This window comes from Lissotriton helveticus, chromosome 1_1 (assembly GCF_964261635.1).
Source record: "Lissotriton helveticus chromosome 1_1, aLisHel1.1, whole genome shotgun sequence".
Taxonomy (NCBI): domain Eukaryota; kingdom Metazoa; phylum Chordata; class Amphibia; order Caudata; family Salamandridae; genus Lissotriton; species Lissotriton helveticus.
This window is the reverse complement of record NC_136057.1, coordinates 204,238,113-204,260,087: the sequence shown is the minus strand read 5'-3', so window position 1 is coordinate 204,260,087 and position 21,975 is coordinate 204,238,113. Positions and strand designations below refer to the sequence as shown.

Here is a 21,975-nt window from a genome sequence, read left to right as displayed (position 1 = left end):
GAACTAAGACGGACCGAGACCAGGATACAGGTAGCTTGCTTGCTCTCTGCCGCTGCCCTAAAACGACTGTCAATAACCAAGCCCACACATCAATATATTTTAGCAAATGACATTGGAAACCTATCAGGGCCAGAGGGCCTTATCTCTCAAGCTCCTTTAAATAGCTAGCTCGATCTCTGTGACCTCAAATGTGAAAGACTATAAACAGGAATGATAAGACATCTACGCCTAAATGTGGGTAGATTAAATCTGAGAAGAGGAGTTAACATTACTAAAATGATCCAGCCACCCATGGGCAGGTCATTCACACAATAGTCATTCACTAGGACTCAGCAATAAAGTGTCATCCAGAAATGTATACAAGTGTGAAGATTATTACCTTAGTGGACTGCGGCGTTGAGAAATTAAGCCAGGCAGGAACAAAGTCATGTTGCGCCATTTAGGTCCAGTGCGTCTGGTTAGTAAACTGAGGCATCAAACCTCATTTCCACATAGGCAGCTGCAAAAAAAATAAAAACAGCTGTCAAGAACAAGTGAAAAACGTCTGACTAGAAGCCAACAAACCCCAATTGTGGGCAAGAAATTACTAGGATTAGAACTCCGTACAATCAATCAAACACTCGGTGTGACTGAAGAGAATTACCACAGTACAAACACACACTGCAAAACGTATTTAAACACAAACAAAACGCTGGTTTCTCTTCAAATACCATTGACATAGATTTTTTAATGGGATCAGTGGAAAGTGTTTCCTACCACGGTAGGTGTATGGCGATATTACCATGCATTACTACCCACCAATTTTAATTTACTAACGTTATATATGACTGTAGTAGGGTAGTATTTAAATGTATTACTATTGTTATTGTAATGTGCCTTTAAAGGGTAATTGTTTTCTTTCAATCCTGTTACATCGCTATGTTCCAGAATGTTAACAGTAGATGTCGGATGTCTTGGGGAAGGTGATTGTGGAGGTAGAGTGAATGGAGAACGAAGAGTCAGAAGTACACCAATTTGTTTTCGTGATTACGTCATGGATTAATGTTTGTATTACTTTTGTAGTACATTTCCATTTCATTATTGTATTTATTTTTTGGTCATTAGTAACGTTTATTAAGTAGATTAGTCATTGTAATATAGGTTTAGTTTTTCTTCCGTAAAAAAGGAGGATGTGTAGCAGGGTAGTATTTAAATGTATTACTATTGTTATTGTAATGTGCCTTTAAAGGGTAATTGTTTTCTTTCACTCCTGTTGACATCACTATGTTCCAGAATGTTAACAGTAGATGTCAGTTGTCTCGGATTTTGCTGTGATCAGTCGTGGGTATATCTGATGGAATAAACTACAAGTTATATCTTTTACTTCTCTCTTGGATTGATTGGATTGGGATATCCTCCCACTACAATGACCCACAAATAAAAACTGAGGTGATCCACTGGTATTCTAGCCCAGTCAGTACCTGCTGGTAAAACACACTGTCATGTGCGCCAATGTGACGCAAAGGGATGGTCATCTTGAAAACACTCGAGAATAAAAAAAAAACGTTTCTATACTTCTATTCTCAAATGCTCATTTAAAATAGTAAAACATGCTAGACTGAGAAATGTGAAAAAAGAACTTTACCCAGTATGTCCCTCTTTCTTCCAGTTTCTTTCAATGCGTTCCACAATGTATAGTTGTTCCTTTCTGCAGAAGGAGGTGCCAAATCTACCAGCTCCCTCAAGAGGGTAAACAATATTGATCGTCTTCAAGGAGGTCTGGTATCCACTGATGCACCTGGAGCTGCACTGTGTGCCAGCCACACCTCCTTATTCCTTCAACTGCACATCTTTCCCAATTTCCAAATATATGTGAAGAAAAAAGTATACCTAAAAAGGTAAATGTCTCACAAAGGAAAAGAAAAAGGTCTGCCACGATCACTTCATTAAAATCCCATTTTCCTTACTGCAGCAGCACTGAATCCCGTTTGGTTCACATTACCTGAATAGCATCCAACATTGAAGGGCATTTGCGGCCAGTGGGCCCCAGGCTATGCACAATGAAAATGAGCATAAGTTTGGAAGTTTCCTTTCTTCAAGAAAAATCAAGCATATGTATTTTCTTCCCGTCATATGGCGCTCAACCGGATGCCTTAAAACATGGGTTCCATTTTAAGCCCTACAGCGTCTTCATTTTGTTCCTGTGAGTGTTAAAATTAGAATTATCCCCTTGAGAAATTATTCCATCTTTAGTTTCTTGACTGATAATTAAATGCTTTGCACATGGTGTAAGCCTTGTAGGTTGTTAGTGAAACCTATTATAAAAATGGGGATAAAATTGATGCTCGCAATTTAAGTTGCTCATCCCTTCCTACTCGTTGTCTCTCCCATCTGCTGGCATTTTAGTATAGAATGGACCTTCGTTGGGAATTGTAGCTCATTGAGGAAAATGAATCCACTTGCAATTCACAACAGTGAGAAACATTCCACTCCCTGAGGTAACATCAAGGAAAAAATAGCCTCCTGGTCACAACATCCAGAAAAAAAGATTCCACTTCCAGGTCACAACATCCAGAAAATGAAATAAATTCCAGGTCACAGTATTAAAACGATTTGTTTCAGGGTCACAAGTTCTCAGGATAGCTGCATTTCAACCGAAACGTTTTTCTTGCATAAATGTCATTCACTGCAAAAAGTAAAGAAAAAAAAAAAGTTAGTTGACACTGTAATAAGGATATTCATCTTTACAACAGCCTTGTGTATCCCCTCAAATGTGCTAATCAAAGTGCAGCACCACTAAAAGATCCAGGACCTCAAAATATCAGTTGAAAAGCAAATGTTTGGGCCAAGTTAACCATGCATCACATTATCAAATCACATTCGATGTATTCGCTAAGAAAATGGAAGCGAGCAAAAAGTAAAACATTGTTGAATGTAAGAAATGAGAATTCATTAAAACCTGAACAGGTGAAGAATCAGGGAAGAACATTTAGATAGGCCTTTCTTGTATGCTTTAGTCTCGTAGAAAGTACTGGGATTGCACAGCACCGAATGGGTAGGCAAACTTCAAAAACATTGTGGTGATGCAGATTCGGCAAAGGGTGCAACTTCCTCTTTATCTTAAACAAACGCCTTTTGCATATATCTCTCTCACAGCACATCACTGTTGCATGTGAACATTTTGTAAATTTAGCTTATGTCGCATCTGTCAACTCTTGCACAAACAATTTGTTCTTGCATTATTATTGTCTCTGGATGTAGTGCATTCCCAGGCCTAACATGCCTACAGACCCCCTCCCCACCCAAACAAACTTAAGCTCCACCCCCTCCCTCCAGCACTGCTGTCTCCTATAGCTACAGGACGTCTCCCTGTGATCACATCTATTATTTCTCGTGAGTACCTCTATCACTCGGTCGTCATTATCCAGCTCGAAACCCCCTCGGTGCATGGGCTTCTAAGGGTCCTCAATCATCTACGCGCAACTCCCTCTTCCACACTCCCTGCCTTAATTTGTTCTAGCAATCTTTAGTCACCAGCCAGGAAACAAAGACTGAAAGAGAAGAGGTAATCCCTTTGTACTTCCAAATAACTTCAATATTTAAAAATAATCAGTTAGACTTATCTGTACTCTGAATTTCAACTCCTATTCATTTAACAATAGTATTATTTATCTATTCTTAACATCATGGTCCCCATCATGACCGTGTCCATGATAAATATTAAGATGAATGTACATGCAGAGATGAGTACTCTCAATGGTGATTTAACTATCTAACCTGACAGACCACTCCCTTTCAATTGTAATGGGCTCCTCCAGTCCACATTAATGTGATGCAGATCCTGCAGTGATGAGCCTTGGGCGTCTGACGTGGAGTGCTTGGAAGTAAATGCGAGTGAGCAGGGTGTGAGGCATGATGCACTCCCAACAGGTCGGGTAGCACGTGAACAGGAGTAAAGCTCAAAGCTATCCCAAAGGCCTGCGCCCTCGTCTAACACACTCCGCAAAGCACCTGCGGAAATCTGACAGTACATGGGACAGCTGTAGGGTACTTGGAAGAATATAGGTTTTAAAACAAGTAGTGCAATACAACACATTTTAAACTGTGCAGCTGCATATTTAATGATGTGGCGGCATAGTAAAAACAGGAGTAGAGAGTGGGATACAAAACTGCCTCAGAAGCCTGAGTGAAGACAGTCAGCAACACTACAACACAGCACACTGAGTGAGCAACTGAAGAAACAACAAGGGTAAAGTAATCAAGGCCACTGGTGGAACCCACAAGCCCCGTGCCAACCTTCAATAAAAAACACAGGGCATGGAGTGCAAGACTATTGTTACTCCGGCTGCTACCACGTTTAGGTGCAGGAGTATAACCGTATAAACTACTCCCAGAGAGGAAGTGGTACAATCCGTTTGGCAAATGCATGCACTCACTAAACCCCAAGATGGAAAGCAGAACTTGGGAACCATGCTGGAGTTCATAGAAAAGATTTGCACTGTAAGTGAAGGAAGCGAATTCCCACGGGGTGTTCCGTCATCTGTATGTCCACAAGCAACCAGCGAAGCAATAACATTAAGGAGTAGGGCAATCTTAGTGTTCACAGCGCCGGGACACCTCGCCTGAGGTTGCTGCGCGCTTTACAAATGCTGATTATTATTACTATATGTGACCAAAATACCAACAGTGCATGCGATAGGGAAAAATGTCAAAGTAGGAGATATTCGATCAATGTTTCTGAATAAGCCTACAAGTAAGGTTAAAATGACACCTACGGATTTACTATAGCAATTACTGTTTTCAAAAGATTTGAGCGTGCAGTGAAGCATTAAATAAAAAATAAGACCAAAAATAGGGAGCGGTGGGGAGTACAAAGTATGAGAAACCAATATTTGACTGTCATTCATAAAAACACTTGGTGGCTTTATAAAACAGGTCAAAGAAAAAGTTTCAAATTTGAGTTTTTGAACCCAATATCACACACCCTGGCATGCTAAACTATAAAAAAAAACAATCAGGAAACGGGGAAATGTTACATTATTCTAAGGAAGAACATCGACCAAAAGTACACGAATACTGACTGCCAAACCTGAGCCTGACAAAGAAGTCTAACCAGCTAAGTGTGGAAGTGAAGGCTCTGGCGTTTTATAGAGGCAGGGGGCGGGGTGCACGAATATTTTGGTGTGCCTCTATCTGCTAAACAATGCAGCCAGGCTGGCTGGAGGGAAGAATCTAAAAGCGAGTCCGCGCGTCTAAAAGAGACACGGACAGTGATTGCGGGTGGTGGGGGGGTGCCAACACAAGGTTGGCGAGCGCGTGCTGTCAAGTTGCTGCACTGTACCTTTAAAAACCTAAGGCGTGCAGGGGGAAACAACTGCATGCCGTCTGGGCTTCCAGCGGAGCAGTGCGCGAACCTCTGCTCATCTTGATTGGCATTCTGTGTGTACACTCACACTACCTGCACGGATGCCCCCTCTCCCTCCCTCCCGTGTGCCCGGGCAATGGTTACTACATGCGGACAGTCCTTCCCTCACAGGGATCATCGGGTTTCTTAAACAGTAGCAGCACCGAAGCTGCCTGCTCACCCACCACCCGAGGGGACTCCCAGGCCTCGTGTTACAAACACAGGCAGATCCCGCCCCATATCTCAAGTCCAGTTCACACTGAACTCCCAGGCCCCAGGAACGGCCCAATTCCGTCCGTCCCAGGAAGAGGATTGTGCATCCTAAACCCTTTGAGAACACCGGAGAGCTGCAACTCGTCGTGCCCCCGTTGCGCTCAATGCACACCCCCTGTGCATCTCACAGATTGCAACATGACACTGACAGGCCAAGGCCCCCCCACCACACGCCAGCCGCCTAAACCCTCACCTTGAGCCAGCACCGTGCACCCCGCCCCCTCCCCCCATGGACGGCTCAGATAAGGCGCAAGTGTATAACTCCAGGTGCCTCCGCACTCACCGTTATAGTGCATGCTCCGCAATCCGGGTTCTAGACTCACGGGTCCGATACCTACTCCGCCCCCTCCGCTCCGTGTGGCCTAAGATGGCGGCGTACTATTCTCCTCCGGTTCCCCCCCCTTCCCGCGAGACGAAGCAGCACACACCACGCGCGACGCCAACACTGACGTGATGACGACACGTGATTTTACTATGCGTCTCACTCACGCTCGCCTACCTACACTGCCTGTCATCCAACAACGCACGCGCCGACGCTCGCCCCGCCTCCTATCCCAAACTTCGGCGCGCGCGTCACGGACGTTAGATCTAGGTAAACATATCCCAGGCCAATGTCTTCAGGGGGGCGTGGCTCCAGCTTCTGTCAGGTTTCTGTTTACCTGAAATGAAGGTGGCCGTTGGGCCTTGGCCACGCCCCCCAGGCCTTGTTTTGATATTTCTGTGGTAGTGCGTGTTCCACAGAGGAGGAAGCTACATGTGTGCAGGAAGAGGCGGCGAGCGTGAGGGCAGAAAACGACAACCCGTCGGACTGCGAGACCGCAAGGAGCTTTTTTCGAGGGACCGTGGAGTAGCCATATTTCAAAGGACTGTGGGCAAATAAAGCTTGTGGAAATCAAGTGACAACACGAGGGGCAATACAACACGTACCCTGCGGAAGTGTATTGTAACGGCGCCAGATGGAGTCGTGACCCTATAAATAGATATTGAATTAGGCATCATTAGTAGGGTGACCAAATGGCTCCGGTACTCTACTTTTCTGTTCGCGGATATTGCTCTTACATCTCGCTGTTGTCAGGTGTGTTGGTTCATTAAAAAAAAACAAAAAAACATTTTGGTCATTTTTAGGTCTCGCCTGTCGATGCGCATGCGCATCGAGCTTGCGAGACTATTGCGGCTTAACCACTCTTTAACTAACAAGCAAGGAATCGTGGCGATTCCTTGCAGTGCCCGTGACTTTTAAGCTCAATGCGCATGTGCATTGAGCTTAAAAGCGCGTGCACATCAGTTCCCTCAGCCGCAATCGCCGTCTGTTCCCTCAGCCGCATTCCTCCGACACCTTTTGAAGTGAAGCTTAGCTTCACTTCAAAGGCCCCGGCTTCTTCACACCCACATGCCGCTCTCCCCGCTCCGCCCCCTCCCCTGCCCGCCGTGTCGCATTTCTCCTCCCCCTCCCCTTATCTGCCTTTCCCTCCGTCTTGTTTTTTTTTTTACCCGCTCCGCCCCCTCCCCTGCCCGCCGTGTCGCATTTCTTTTCTCCTCTTTGCTCCTCCAGCAGTTCTCTGTCACCTTTCCTTCTCTCCTCCCTTGTTCTATTTAATGATTTCCTCTTTCCTGCTCAAGGTGAAAGTCTGATGACAAAAGGGCTGCTGGCTAAAAATGAGTGGTACTGGCGGTCAATGCTTGTTATTTTTCTCATCTTGCTTGTGTTCTGTTAAACAAGAAAGTGTTGTGACCCTTAATTGCGGGCAGCTTCACAGCAGGTTGTGGGGAGCCTGGCTTGCAACAGTGTCCGAAGTGTCTCCATCTGCTGCTGGCCTGCGTGCTTCCCACAGGGGGCCGGGCTAATTTTTCAGTCAATTAGCAGAAGGTCTGCCTTTGTTCTGCAAGTGCATCCCTTTCGCTCCCTCCCCCAGGGCTCTTCTTACACCGCGGACACTGCATTCAGATGTTGTGCTTTCTTGAAAAAAGCATATCATATTTTATTTCTCGGCTGACCTCTGTGACATTGTTGGGCAAACGCTGTCTCGGGCATTCACGGAAACCTGCATTGAAAGTGCTCGGAGCGCATTTTGATTCCTTTGTGATGAGCAATAAAAACAACTTGGCTTGACGAGTGTGTTAGCCTGTTTGCCAGCTCGTTATTGTTTCTTTTTTTTTCTAAATTTGGAAAGCAATAAAGCAAGATCGGCAAAAAGAAAATTATTTTGTTCATACCAGACACATTAATAAGGTCGGATGAGTACAAGAGCGACAACGAGGCAGCCATAAAACATTCTCGGGAACAAGTCATCTTTATATTGCTTTGAAATGAAGTGTGCAGGCTCATGAGTGAGGCGCTTTTGCAGCTTAATTCTTATTAGCAGAGCATGGCACCGGCCGTTGGTAAGCTTTAACAGTGCACGCCATTCAGAATGTATTCCAATTTTCGATTCAAACACAAGCTCAGGGATTCAGATGTTGTGCTTTCGCATCACACCCTCCCTCACTCACCCTTGCCCTCACTCACCCTCACTCACCCTCACCCTCACTCACCCTCACCCTCACTCACCCTCAATCACCCTCACCCTCACTCACCCTCAACCCCTCACCCCCTCACCCTCACTCACCCTCACTCACCCTCACTCACTCACCCTCACCCACCCTCACCCTCACTCACCCTCAATCACCCTCACACTCACTCACCCTCACTCACCCTCAACCCCTCACCCTCACTCAGCCTCAACCCCTCACCCTCACTCACCCTCAACCCCTCAACCACCCTCAACACCTCACCCTCACTCACACTCACTCACCCTCACTCACCCCCACCCTCACTCACACTCATTCACCCTCACTCACCCTCAGTCACCCTCACTCACCCTCAACCCCTCACCCTCACTCACCCACACTCACCCACCCTCAACAACTCACCCTCAACCCCTCACCCTCACTCAGCCTCAACCCCTTACCCTCAATCACCCTCACCCTCACTCACCCTCAACCCCTCATCCTCACTCACCCTCAACCCCTCACCCTCACTCACCCTCAACCCCTCACCCTCACTCAGCCTCACCCTCAACGCCTCACCCACTCTCAACCCCTCACCCTCACTCACCCTCAACACCTCACCCTCACTCACCCTCACTCACCCTCAACCGTTCACCCTCAACCCCTCACTCACCCTTTTTTTCTCCTTTACCTGTATTCACATTCATAATTTGAGCTTTCCATCTACGATATCTCCACCGAAACATGGATAGAGATAAAATAGCGGCAGATCTTTTCGAGAACCTAGCCAAAGGCATGCCCACACACACTGCCTCGGCCAATTCTGGTCCCCCTCGAGTTGAGGGACTTAAAGAGAAATTTAAGAAACTAGAAAGACTTAAGATACGAGAGAACTCACGATGGTGGGACGCCACCACACTTAAGCAATATATGCGTTTAAAACAAATACCCAGGGGTTTACGCTCTCACATCTTTCCCACGTACGACGATCTGGATGTAGATCTTCTAAAAAAATGGGAAGATTCTGTAACCAATAATTCTTTTGTACTTATGGATATTTTAATAGAAAGTGCAGATCGCAAATCCATAAAACTGCTGGGAGAAATTGCGATCCTTGAACAAGAAATTAAAGATCTCAACCTGCCAGAACCCACCGTAAAGAATTACACCATTCTGGATGAGGTTTTACTGAAACATCAGGAAGAAATAAAAAACAGAAAAGCTAGACAAATCAAAAGGGATGATGAAGACTATCGCAACGGTAGAATCTTCACCTATGATCGAAAATATGATACTATGATCAGATCCCATAACCCAAATAAACCCAGTGTCAACACATCTGCCCCTAGCTCCATTTCATCCAGCAACACATCGCTGAATTCTGCGGGTACTAGCGAACCAGATGCAGAAACAGCTGATAATGCAGATGCCAACAGCAATCCTTTTTTAGTGGAAATGGAGCGCATACGCAAAAACTACAGAGTTCGTCCCCAGAGAACAGCACCAAATCCAAAACCCACAGAGGCAGCAGGGGTGGCAAACGAAGATTACCGAAAAAAACTAAGATCAGGAACAATGAGGAAATAGACGACATGAACAAAGAGGTACAAGTAATCAATCTTTCCTCTTTTCCACTAACCCCTGATATGACGAATCTTCTTTCTAAAGGCCTCAATTTCAATCCTTATTCCACTGGGGACATCTGTCAAACCAAAATTGACCTGTTTAAATTTGTTCGGGGCTTAAAACTGAAGAAACACTTTGCAGGAAAAACACCTAGCAGTAAGAATGTTAAGATTATTCCTGATGTCCTGTTGAATGATGTGTACACAATAAAAGACATACAAGCTGTTCATGTACTGTTATCCATTACTGAACGAGAGGATAGCCCTATGGAAATGGGGCAACTATTGAGTGAACTAAACATTGATATGGATCTTGGGGTTGCAAGTGGTCTCAAGGGTAAATCCACGTGGACGCCTACACTACCAGGCGGTAATAACATTGACAATTTTTACAAACGGGTTCTTGAAGACCTGAACAAAATCAACACCAAGAAATTAAATGAAACCTTTACGTTTAAAGACAACTTAACCAAAGGAGAGCGTCTTGCCCTCACTACTCTCACCCAGATTCCCACCATTATCATTCGTGAGGCAGACAAGGGAGGCAACATCGTAGTTATGAACATTGACGAATATAACAATGAGATTTTAAATCAATTAGCAGACCAATCTTGCTATGTACCAATTTCCCACGACCCAATGGTCACACTGACAAACACTATCAATGACCATCTACACAAATGGAAAGATGATGGTCTCCTTAATGAAGATGAATACCTTTATCTCAAAGTGCTTAAACCTACTTTCCCATGGCTTTACACCCTTCCAAAAATCCACAAGGATCTCCCATTTCCACCAGGCAGACCCATTGTCTCGGGGATTGGGGGACCGACTGAAAGACTAGCAGAATATGTAGATCTATTTCTAGGCCCACTGGTCAAGAATTTGCCTTCACATATTCAGGACTCTAAGCACATACTTAGTCTACTGGGTGACCTGGAATGGCAACCGCACACCACCTTAGTCACTATGGACGTGGTTGCACTCTACACCAGTATAAATCCAACACTAGGTATAGACGCCATCACCAAAGTCCTATCAAATCGATCAGCATCTCTTTGGGCGCATACGCAAATGCTAATCTCCATGATGACCCTTATCCTAAACAACAACTTTTTTATATTTCACAAACAGTGGTACCAACAAAAGAGAGGAGTAGCCATGGGTTCTAAGTTTTCGCCATCCTTCGCTAATCTTTTCATGGGTGCTTTCGAAGCTGACCATATCTGGGGCACCCAAGGCAGCGCATACACTGACTCTATTCTGTTCTGGGGTCGCTATATAGACGACTGCATCCTACTATGGACTGGGACAGATGAACTGCTACAAAGTTTCTTTGATCACCTCAATCACAACAACTGGGAACTAAGTTTCACCATGAAATCCAGTAAGTCTCGCATAGAATTTTTGGATCTAGAATTCGATGTTATCAATAATGTGCTCCACAGCAAACTGTACAGAAAACCAACTTCTTGTAATTCTATTCTAAGAGCGGATAGTTTTCATCCATCACACCAGATCAGATCCATACCTTTTGGTGAATTTCTCCGTGCACGACGGAATTGTACTGATGACAAGGATCTAGAATCAACAATACAAGATATGGAAAAAAGATTCAAGAAACGAGGCTACCCCAACACAATTCTATCAGAGGCAAAAAAGAAACTCAGTAAAGTCAAAAGAATAGACACTTTGAAAACTAAGGCTTCCAACAAAGCAAAAGAGACCAATGTAAGAATGATCACAGAATTTAATGCCTTACATGGTTCAATCAGGAAGATTTTGACCAAACATTGGGGTCTGCTAAAATCTGACTCAACATTGAAAGACTTTATCCCTACATCCCCTCAAATTACTTTCCGCAAAGGGAAAACACTGAGGAACAGACTTAGTCCTACGGTCCCACGCACCGACACGACCCCGAATTGGCTAACACAACGCAATAACGGGTTTTACAAATGCGGTTTTTGTACCATGTGCAAATGGGCAAAACACAAAACCAAACACTTTGATGGACCGAATAAGGAAATATATGACATCAGAGTAAACATCAACTGCACCACAAAATATGTAATTTACATAATCGAATGCAGATGTGGTAAAAAATATGTTGGTAGTACCATAAGAGCATTAAAAGACAGGATCTCAGAGCATATGAGGGCCATCCAGAAACAAGATCCGAAATATCCTGTGGCTCTACATGTAGCCAAATGCCAAGGGAACACAGAGGATTTCGCAGTAGCCTTCTTTGGAATTGAAACCGTGCCAGCTCACATAAGGGGTGGCAACCGCGAACTAACCCTTAGACGCAAAGAGGCTACTTGGATCATGCGCCTTCAAAGTATAGAACACGGTTTGAATTATGACCCAGAACTACAGTTCTTTTTGGGCAACTAGCTAACCAAGGCGGAAGGAACAGAAACACACTAGGAAAGAAAGATCACGAACCTGACTTTGCCTTGATTTTGTTCTAAATGTGTTTCATAAGACTCTGATCCAAGAAGTCCCAGCAATTCTTTCACACACAAGTGACCATAAACTATTTTCAATGTTCAACACATATGTTAGTTGAGATACACTAGGTCTATACAATTTGTGTTTTGTTCAATCTGAATTAATAAGGTATGAAAATATGTATGAGAGAGTACTCCTTAATTGATGCCGAGCACCTGTAACCCTAACATGTTTGCACGTATATATTTTTGAGGGTGTTTTACAAGGTGCCAGTGTACTCTTCATGGCAATGCTATACTTCATAACATGCTCGTAAGTATTCCTACTATCGAATCAACGAATTTTAAAACACTCCCCAAAATACCCACCCATACACCAAAAGTATAGTTGTGTCACGCCCTCTTCCCCAAGCACTTAACGTGCTTAAATCAAGCTTAACTAGGTGTATTACGCAACTATAGCGAGCATACCATAATATTGGAATTCCGGACTAATTACAGAAATATTCGCAGTACCGGCACACTTTGCCAACTCTGGCGAACATTACATCCCAAATTAACATTACATATTTCCTTCACTCGCAAAGCGTTTTTGCGCAACTCTTCTTTTTGTTGCCAACACTCAGAGGCAATTGACGGTCTAGCTTTCTTTTTGTAGAAAGCGAGACACCGATACTTAACTCCCGGCAACTTCCGGTCACATGACCGTCCCTGTTAGACGGCGCCGGGAACCACGAGAGGGAGACTGGTACCAGTTAGGTAAGCCGGTCACCATGTATGTTTTTAAATTAGTTATGAAACTAAACGTTTCTGGGCCACGCATATGTAACACCTTTTTGGTCCACTGTTTTTGTTTGTTACCGGTCCTAGGTGTATCCGCCTTTGAATCGGTATTTCCACAGAATTCTCCTCCCGGTTACTACACGACTGCCATAGACTATTGGTAGGTCGCCTTTCCTTATCCATATCGAGTGCTTGATTTTTAAGTGTTTTGCAGTAGGCCACGGAGCTAATGTATAAATATTTAAATGTTACTTGTAAACTCACGTTTTAGAGTTACCAATTTACTTTCGCAATATCGAAGCCCAGACCGCTGGACACGCCTAAATACCGGGTTCCAGCATAGACCCATACCGGGTGCTCCTTCATGGCAGCAATAATCCTGCCGCACATGAGGGTAAGATTTTGTTTATCAAAAACGCTTTGCATCACCTGTTGTCCGTTTACTTTGTGGGGAATACGTTTGAAAGAGCATGTATTTCCTGCATCTGTTTCTCCTCATCAATATTTCCAACAAAGATCATACTGTTATCAAACACTTTTGATCTATATTTTTCTAAGAGAAACTCCAGGTAGTGGGTTTTGTTCGGTGTTTTCTCTTTACGTTTTTTCCTGCCACCCCCCCTCTCCTTTTTTTTTTTTTCTCCCTTTTCTGTTTTCTATGCCGTACTACAGAATAGGAGGACTTTTTTCTCCCTGGGAATCACTACCATGATTCACACAATGACCGGATTTTAATTCCTTCTCTAGCCCTCCAACCTTGGAGACATATGTAGTCCTAACGCAGAAGGTATATAACTGCTATTATTAGTTTGACTTCTTCGTTCTGCCTACTATTGTTAGCGTGCCTCTAGCGTTTTTCAGGCAGATAGCATCGCAATAAGAGTGCACTGAAACTATGAATTAACTGAGAAACCCAACGATGGTCAGCATCCACATCTTGTCAGACATTGTTTTAAGATGTTTAACATTAATGAGGTAATATGTTTAGCTTGTATATATATACATATAAATTTTGGAAACGTCACAAGTCACTTGGGACACCGCCCTATCAGACACTCTTCACTTTCTTCATCATTGTCGTACACTTCACCCTAATTCCGATTATATTTTTCCATGCACTTTGTTTATTCATCTACGTATATTGCTCATATTTCAAATAGACTTTTCCCTCCTGTTCTCATCACAACACAATAATGTCACCCTAAAAGCAATATGTGGTCACATTGACACCAAGTCACTAAATGGCATGTCATTTGTCACCGGGGTTTTTTCCACAACCAAGTCACCACTGCAATATGTTCTTGAGTAGAACATGAACACATATGTGTTTTTTATGTTTTCACATTTAGCCCTGAAGATTCGCAGTTTGTTCCCTGCGATGAAACACGTGTTGGCATATACCAAGGAACATTAAACAAGAACACTTCATACAAGAAAGAAACGTTTCTGTAGTGATTTGTGTTATCAATGCTTACCTATTCCTGAAATCAAGGATCATTGGACTGATATGCTCAGATTATTTTCAAATACCTGTTTGTAATACCATTACTATCAAGTACCAACTTTAACTGTATAGTGCAGGGGTATAGCTGTGTTCTGTTACTTTGGGGATCCCACGGGGTCCACTTCCAGAGCGGTTGTGAGGGTTACCGCTCACCTCATTGCCTATACTAATTACTCACTGCCTTCATTACCTTGCGGTCACCCAGGTTGTGCGCCTATATACTCTGAACCAGATAAAAACCTCCTAGTTGTTTCCCTCACTCACCCTCAACACCTCACCCTCACTCACCCTCAACCGTTCACCCTCAACCCCTCACTCACCCTCACTCTCACTCACCCTCACTTACCCTCAACCCCTCAGCCTCACCCTCACTTACCCTCAACCCCTCAGCCTCACCCTCACTCACCCTCAACCCCTCACCCTCACTCATCCTCACCCTCACTCACCCTCAACCCCTCACACTCACTCACTCACCCTCACCCTCACTCACCCTCAACTCCTCACCCTCACTCACCCTCAACACCTCAGCCTCACCCTCACTCACCCTCAACGCCTCACCCTCAACACCTCACCCTCACTCACCCTCACCCTCACTCACCCTCAACCCCTCACCCTCAACACCTCACCCTCAACCCCTCACCCTCACTCACCCTCACAACACATATTGTCTTACAATAGGTGTCACATTTGCGGAAGATAAAACTATCTAGAGATGTAGCATAACGACCAGAGCTGCCATATAAGTCACGTAAATACTAAACATGTTGCATTCCAAATGCTATAGGTGTCACATTTGCAAACGTTATAACTATTGGCATTGTAAATGACAAAGCCATCAATATAGCAATTTTAACATCGCAAAAATAAATAAATTATGTCATTTACAAGACCAATAACTACAACTTTTCTAATGCGATACTTATTGCATTCCAACCCCACTCATCCACGCAACGCCACTCACACACGCAACGCCACTCACACACGCAACGCCACTCACACACGCTACGCCACTCACATACGCAACGCCACTCACACACGCAACGCCACTCACACACGCAACGCCACTCACACACGCCACTCATCCACGCAACGCCACTCATCCACGCAACGCCACTCATCCACGCAACGCCACTCTTCCATTTGCAAAAAGAAAAATGTCTAACTATTCTATTGCGAGACCTATTGCATTTCCAATGCTTGTTATATTGGGCGAACTCGACGTGAATGTGTCAGAGCGCTTTACATGAGCACCCGTTGCATTACAGACGGACAGATTCATTTTTTTAGGTACTGGGAGATTAAGCTATTTGCTCAGAATACATTTTTTTCTAGCTGACGTGTCAAGACGTGTTGGGAGAGGGGTTGGCCTAACGGCTAAGGCGCTCGACCTCGGACCTGGGGAACTTGGTTCGAGTCTCGGTAACGACGCCAAAAACCCCCTGTGATTCTGGGCAAATCACTTAATCTCCCCGTGCCTAAAATGAAAGTGTGTCCTCATGTAACGTAACTGGTGCTATGTAAAGCGCTCTGATAACTGATTCGGTTCGGTTCTAGTTTGCTAAAGCACTGCAAAAAAAAAAAAAAAAAGATTTTTCAATTCTTTTAACCTCTGATGCGCGTCAAATTTCCCCACAATGCGGGCGAATTTGACGCGTGCGCTGATCCGACGGCCGCCCAACGCACACGCCCGACGTGGTCTGACGCATGAAAGGGGTTAAGGACACGGAGGCGAGGATTAGGCTTCTCTTTACTGAAGCAAATACAGCAGCCAATAAACTTTAAACTTGCATAACCCGAAAGGACTGCCCCTCCCCCTGTATGCACCAATCACAGTACAGTTTATCCGTAGAGGGTGCCCAAGATTGTGGCAAGAAAAATATTGCTTCTTGCAAAACTCCTGGCATTCGCCAACGTCTCCTGAGAGTCTCCACGCCATGAGTGACAACTGGTCCTGTACCACTTGTGGATGAGGTTGACCCAGAGGGTCCAAAAGTTTCTTTAGAAACGAGATCAGACGTATTTCAGAAGCACAAGACAAGGTTAACGCCACTGGGAACCATGCTTGTGCCCTCTAACATGGGGAAATCAATATCACCTCCGCTTTCTGCCTGCGCACCTGTGCCAGTACTCTCTGAATCATGGTGAACGGGGAAAAGGCATAATGAGTAACCGTCGTCCAGGATTGAAGGAATGCGTCCGAGTTGATCACGAGAGGATCTGGACGCCAACTGTAAAATTGAGGTAGTTGCATGTTTAATCTGGACGCAAACAGGTCTATGAAACATGGACCCCACTTGTTGTCCAATCATCGGGATATTCCGGGGTGCAATCTCCAATCGCTGGAGTGCCGTAGGAAGCGTGAGTTCCAATCTGCCACCACATTGGAACTGCCCGGAATGTACTCCACCGTCACTGAGATGTGGTGTAGGAGGCAATAGTGGCAGACATCCTTGGCTATTTCCACCAAAAGTCGAGACCTCGTGCCACCCAGACGATTGATGTATCTCACTGCTGAGACTTTGTCCATCCGCAGAAGTATACAACAACTCGCCTTCTTTGGAGAAAGTGTTTGGATCGCAAAAGAAGCTGCTAGCAGTTCTAGGCAATTTATATGTAGTTTCAATTCCTCTGGGGACCACCTGCCCCTCATTTCCACTGAACCGCACCGGGCTCCTCAGCCCCATCGGCTGGCATCGGATTCTATCACCACCTCTGGGACTGACAGGAATATGGCCTTGCCATTCCATGCGTCGTGTGTTTCAACCACCAGGAGATCTCTGTCTTGGTCTCTGTGGATAGCAGATCTGTTCCGCATAGCTCAAACCTTTGCGCAAATGCGTAATTTCCAGTCTCTGAAGTGCCCAGTAAAGGAGGGGACCCAGGAAAATCACCTGAATCGAGGAAGCTAAAAGACCTACTAAGCGTGCCAGAGCCCTCAAGGATATAGTCGGAGAGGCAAGTGCTCTCTTCAACTCTTTCTTGATTGACATCCTCTTTTTCAATGATAGTAGCAATTGCGCTTTTACAGAGTTCTCTTGAAATCCCAAGAACTCCATCGATTGGGCTGGAGTGAGAATGGATTTGTCTGAATTAATGACAAACCCCACGTCTAAGCTAGATGAAGAAGTACTGTATCCACACTCTGTGCCATAATAAGGATGTCGTCAAGATAATTGATAAGTCTCACCCCTCTCTCCCTCAGGTATTGAACCACTGGCTTGAGGAGTTTGGTGAAGCACCAAGGGGCGGACAAAAGTCCAAATGGCATGGTGGAAAATTCGAACCACTGGGTTCTCCATTGGAATTGTAAGAACCTCCAATGTGGAGGGAAAATGGGCCAGGTAAGCATCCTTTAAATCGAGACGCACCATCCAATCTTTCTCTAAGAGAAGATCCCTCAGTAAGTGTATGCCCTCCATTTTGAAGGGGCGATACACTACCCAAGAATCGAATTCCTTGAGGTTCCAAACAAAGTCCGAAACCCTGATCTTTCTTTGGAACCAAAAATATTGTACTGGTGAAACTGTGAGGATGAGGAACCGTCTCTACGACTGCCCCTTTTCTCATCAGTGAAGTCACTTCTTTGTCTAAGAAAGACATCCCTAGTTGGGAAAAATGTACAGGTTGAGATCTGCGTACTTGCTGAGGGGAGAAATAAAACTCTATCTGAAATCCCTGTACTGTTTGAAGTACAAAAGGGTCTTGTGTCAAACAAAGCAATTCGGCCTCCCACCATTACTTCCCCAGATTGAACCGGATTTACTTGAATAGGAGGTGTCTCCGGTATTGTTCTGTCCTCTATAACCTCCTTGGTTTTTCTTGCCTCTGCCACAGAGGTTACGGGGGGTAGAAATTTGAGCGGTGGGCCCCACCGCGTCCTCGCTGATCGAAGCCTCAGCCGGTTGCTTGACCCCTGAAGCGTCCAGCCCTGGTAAAAAGGCCAGTGTGAAACACCTTTTTAATGTTAGCCTGGGCCTTGTCTAAGGCTGAAAAGGTCACCACATATTTTCCCAGTTCTTTGACGAATTTGTCTCCGAACAACAATCCATTCGCTAAGGTTCCTGCCTCAGTAGTGGACATGTCCGCCAGTTGCGGGTCTATTCTCATCAAGAAGGATCTTCTTCTTTCAGTCGAAAGGGCGCAATTCGCGTTGCCCAAGAAGCATAATGTGCTCTGTGCCCATTATAATATTTCAGTTTAGTCAAGGGAATATTGGAGTCCTTACCTCTAACAGCCGAATCGAGAATCTTTTTGAGAGGTCCGGATATGTCTAAAAGCTTATCTTGACAGCCTCTCCATGACCTGCCTAAGCCCTTCTTGGGATCTTTGGCAAATTTCTTCATGAAGGTGGCCATATTGGTATCAAGTTCTGGGGTGTCCTGCACCTTGCCCAAAAGAGAAGGTCTACGGCATTCTGATTTGAGAGTAGTGCGCACTTCGTGCTCAAAACCCTGTCTGAGATTCTCTTGAAAGTAGTGCACCGCCTCTATGCAAGACACCCATTCCGTTGATCTTGGGTGGATGATATTTTTGGATCACAAAATAGGTTCTTATTAGGGGTGTTGTGTGGCGTTTTAAGCTCCGAGTGAATTTTCCAGATTTATGCCCTTATATAGGTACAATTCACATTGCCCTTATATAGGCATATACATCAAGCCCTTATTTAGGCATAGCCCATGCTACCCAAATACAGGCATGGCTACTTCCACCCGAAGCAAACGTCACAACGATTTCTTGGAAAACCAGCTTAAGCAGTCAGGGACTTCCCCTTGCTTGAATATTGATTTGTCCAAGAGCTCAGTTACTTTACAAAGAACAACTATTCCTTAGGGGTTCTTTCCTGATGTTCATATGCCCGACTTTACGTCAAACTATGGCATTCCTAAACACCTTCAAGGTATAAATATACCTTCACTTGCTAAAACAAACTACGGTGGTTCAGAGCAGATTAACAACCCACTTGCCCAACGCAGCTCGCTACAGCAAGTGCCGAAGGAAGCTGACTCTCCAGCTGACACACTGATCAAGAAGCTGCTCTTCTCCTGCTGAGAATCCAGCTCCAGTGTTTCCAAGTTCCCCTTGTGGGTTGTTGGGAAATCGAGTTCCGAGAAAGAGATACCAGACCTCCTTCATTCTAAACCAAGGTATGGAGCTGATTAGAACCTAGAGAAACCTTTGGTAGATTCTTGGCAAACAAACTAAACCTATGCTAAACAACACTTACTTCTTCCCTCGTACTAGACTTAGGTTAGGTACATTGGGGTAGGCGTATTTTAGAAGCACCAGTTGAGTATTTTAGCCTGTGTATTTATGTGTGTATTTTTATGGCTTAGAAACCATACAATGCTTTTACAGTATTATTTGATAATACTATTCTCGCTGTACGCATTATACTTTGCACTCTGCATAATGATTGTAGCAGTTCACTTCTCTTGCATGAGAAAGAAGACTGTTCGGTAAACCCTTTTATTGAAAACGCCTGTCTCTCTATTTCTCTGCAACTCTGTAGAAACGAAGCATGTACGATTGACGGAGTGAAATACTTATCTATTGTTTCCGCGACTCTGAGAGATATATTTCTTATTATTGGGAAACAAAGTTGCCATGTTTATGTGGTTCTCAGAAGCTAATTCCTTCTTGTGTATTCGAGAAAGTTTCTAGTGACCTCTGAGTTAGCTGGTGCACACACAATTAAGTTTAGTATATTCGATAGAGACCTAGTTGACCTCAGTCCTACGTCAAATCGATAGGATATATTATTCCAATGCGCAGAGCCTATTGGGAATATAGGAACTACACTACAGGGGTTTTAGAGCTCACATTGTGGGTTTTGCGTTTACGCTTTGTTGCTCTAGTAGGTATTTCAGTGTCCTGATTGGAATCATATGTGTACGGCGCAGCCAGAGAAGACTGCTCCACCTCCCCTGGATTTAAGAGAGAGGAATTACCAGAAGACACAGAAGGGAGGGATCCGCCATAGCTGTGGTCCTTGAGGATGGTGGATGCCACTTAAGACAAGAGTTCTGCTGAGGAGTGGCATGAGGGTTCACCCAAAGAGACGTTAAGATCACGTTTTCCATAACTTTCTTGGGGTTTTGTGAAGAGTTGCAAAGCTTTTATTAACACTCTGGTCACTGAGCCATGTACATGATATCTAGGGCTTCTACCATCTGCGCCTCCATTTGGTGCTCATAAGGCACCTCCTCATACTCTGCATAGTCATTATAGTCTGCCCATTGATCAACCTCCTTGGCGTAGTATGCCACTGTGCTAATGGAAGTGTGGAGGAGGTTATGGGAGGAAGAACCCAGGGGTGATGAACTTCTGGCAACTGGAATTTAGCTTACTGACACAAAACTTGCCTGCTCTAAATTAACTTCATTAGAATGTGGAGGGAGCCACCTCTTGCAAATCCCCTGAGGCAGAGCCTTAAATACGTTTATTCACTCCGTCAGGCGTTCAATATTACCGAGGATTGAGGCAGAGAGTTCACGCGTATGCGAAGAGCCGATTGGTAGATAAGAACCCGATCTGGCTCTCGTGCATGTGTGTAGACTGTGGCAACCGAAAGAGGACTGTATCGTCGAGCACACTAGACGCGTTTGTCCCGCTCCACTCGCGCCACGATCAATGAACACAGAATTACCAATGCACTCGGTGTACTCAATAAGAAGTCCGCAATTATAGAAAGCGCTGTATTAAGCATTAATAACCATATGCACTAAGAATAATCACCATACAGTAACGTCGAATATACTTAACTTGCTGCTGCAGCAGCAAAGAAAGAGGACGGACCATGGATTCCGGGACATATATACCAAGTGGGAGTACTGTGATTGGTCCATGCAGTATGAGGGACAGACCTTCCGGGTTATGCAAGTTTAAAGTTTATTGGCTGCTGTATTTGCTTCAGTAGAGAAAGTGAAGCATAATAAGAAGCCTCCGTGGACTGACATAGAATCACAGGATGTTGAGCCTCCTGCCAGACTTGGACCTGGTTCCCCATCTTCAGGGAGAGCAAGCTGAGCCAACCCGTCTTTCTGGGTTCTAAGAGTCTGTGCACAAGCCAAGCACTGAACATTTTTTCTATGTTAATCGTGCGATAAGCAACTTTTAGAACTATGCTGAGGTCTCTTCAAAATTCAAAGAAGTGTATTTCACTACCCACTGCGGGGAATTTCCTCTTAGTGAAGATCATATCGCTGCATTGAGAGAGATAGTTAGATTTTAAATATGAGCTTCGGGAAACATCCCTACCTTGACCATAATGCTGTTAGTGAACCAAGAGGCAAGTCACTCCTCATGTGTACCCTATTTGTGGTCTAGATTCTTATTATAGATGTTGCAAAATTATAGTCTATAAAATCAAATAACAGGAGGTTTTTATACAGCGCACATCCTGAACTCAAGTACTTGAAGGTGTTCACTTATATAATAATAAAAAAGAATGCCAGAGGAAATAAAATA

General features: G+C 44.6%; 1 protein-coding gene across 2 annotated transcripts in view; it reads right to left on the bottom strand.

The window, feature by feature from the left end:
* GPBP1L1 (GC-rich promoter binding protein 1 like 1) overlaps nt 1–6,179 on the bottom strand; it is a 533,935-nt gene extending 527,756 nt beyond the window's left edge. Inside the window, exons 1-3 of one of the 2 annotated variants that reach the window (XM_078664367.1) lie at nt 5,940–6,179; nt 1,625–2,665; nt 380–499 (exon numbers count right to left, since the gene is read on the bottom strand). In XM_078664367.1, coding sequence (XP_078520493.1) covers nt 380–439 — 60 coding nt within the window. In that variant the 5' untranslated portion in view covers nt 440–499; nt 1,625–2,665; nt 5,940–6,179. The remainder of the gene's footprint in view (nt 1–379; nt 500–1,624; nt 2,666–5,939) is intronic. The other variant, XM_078664410.1, reaches the window with a different exon arrangement.
* Nucleotides 6,180–21,975: the final 15,796 nt, after the last annotated feature.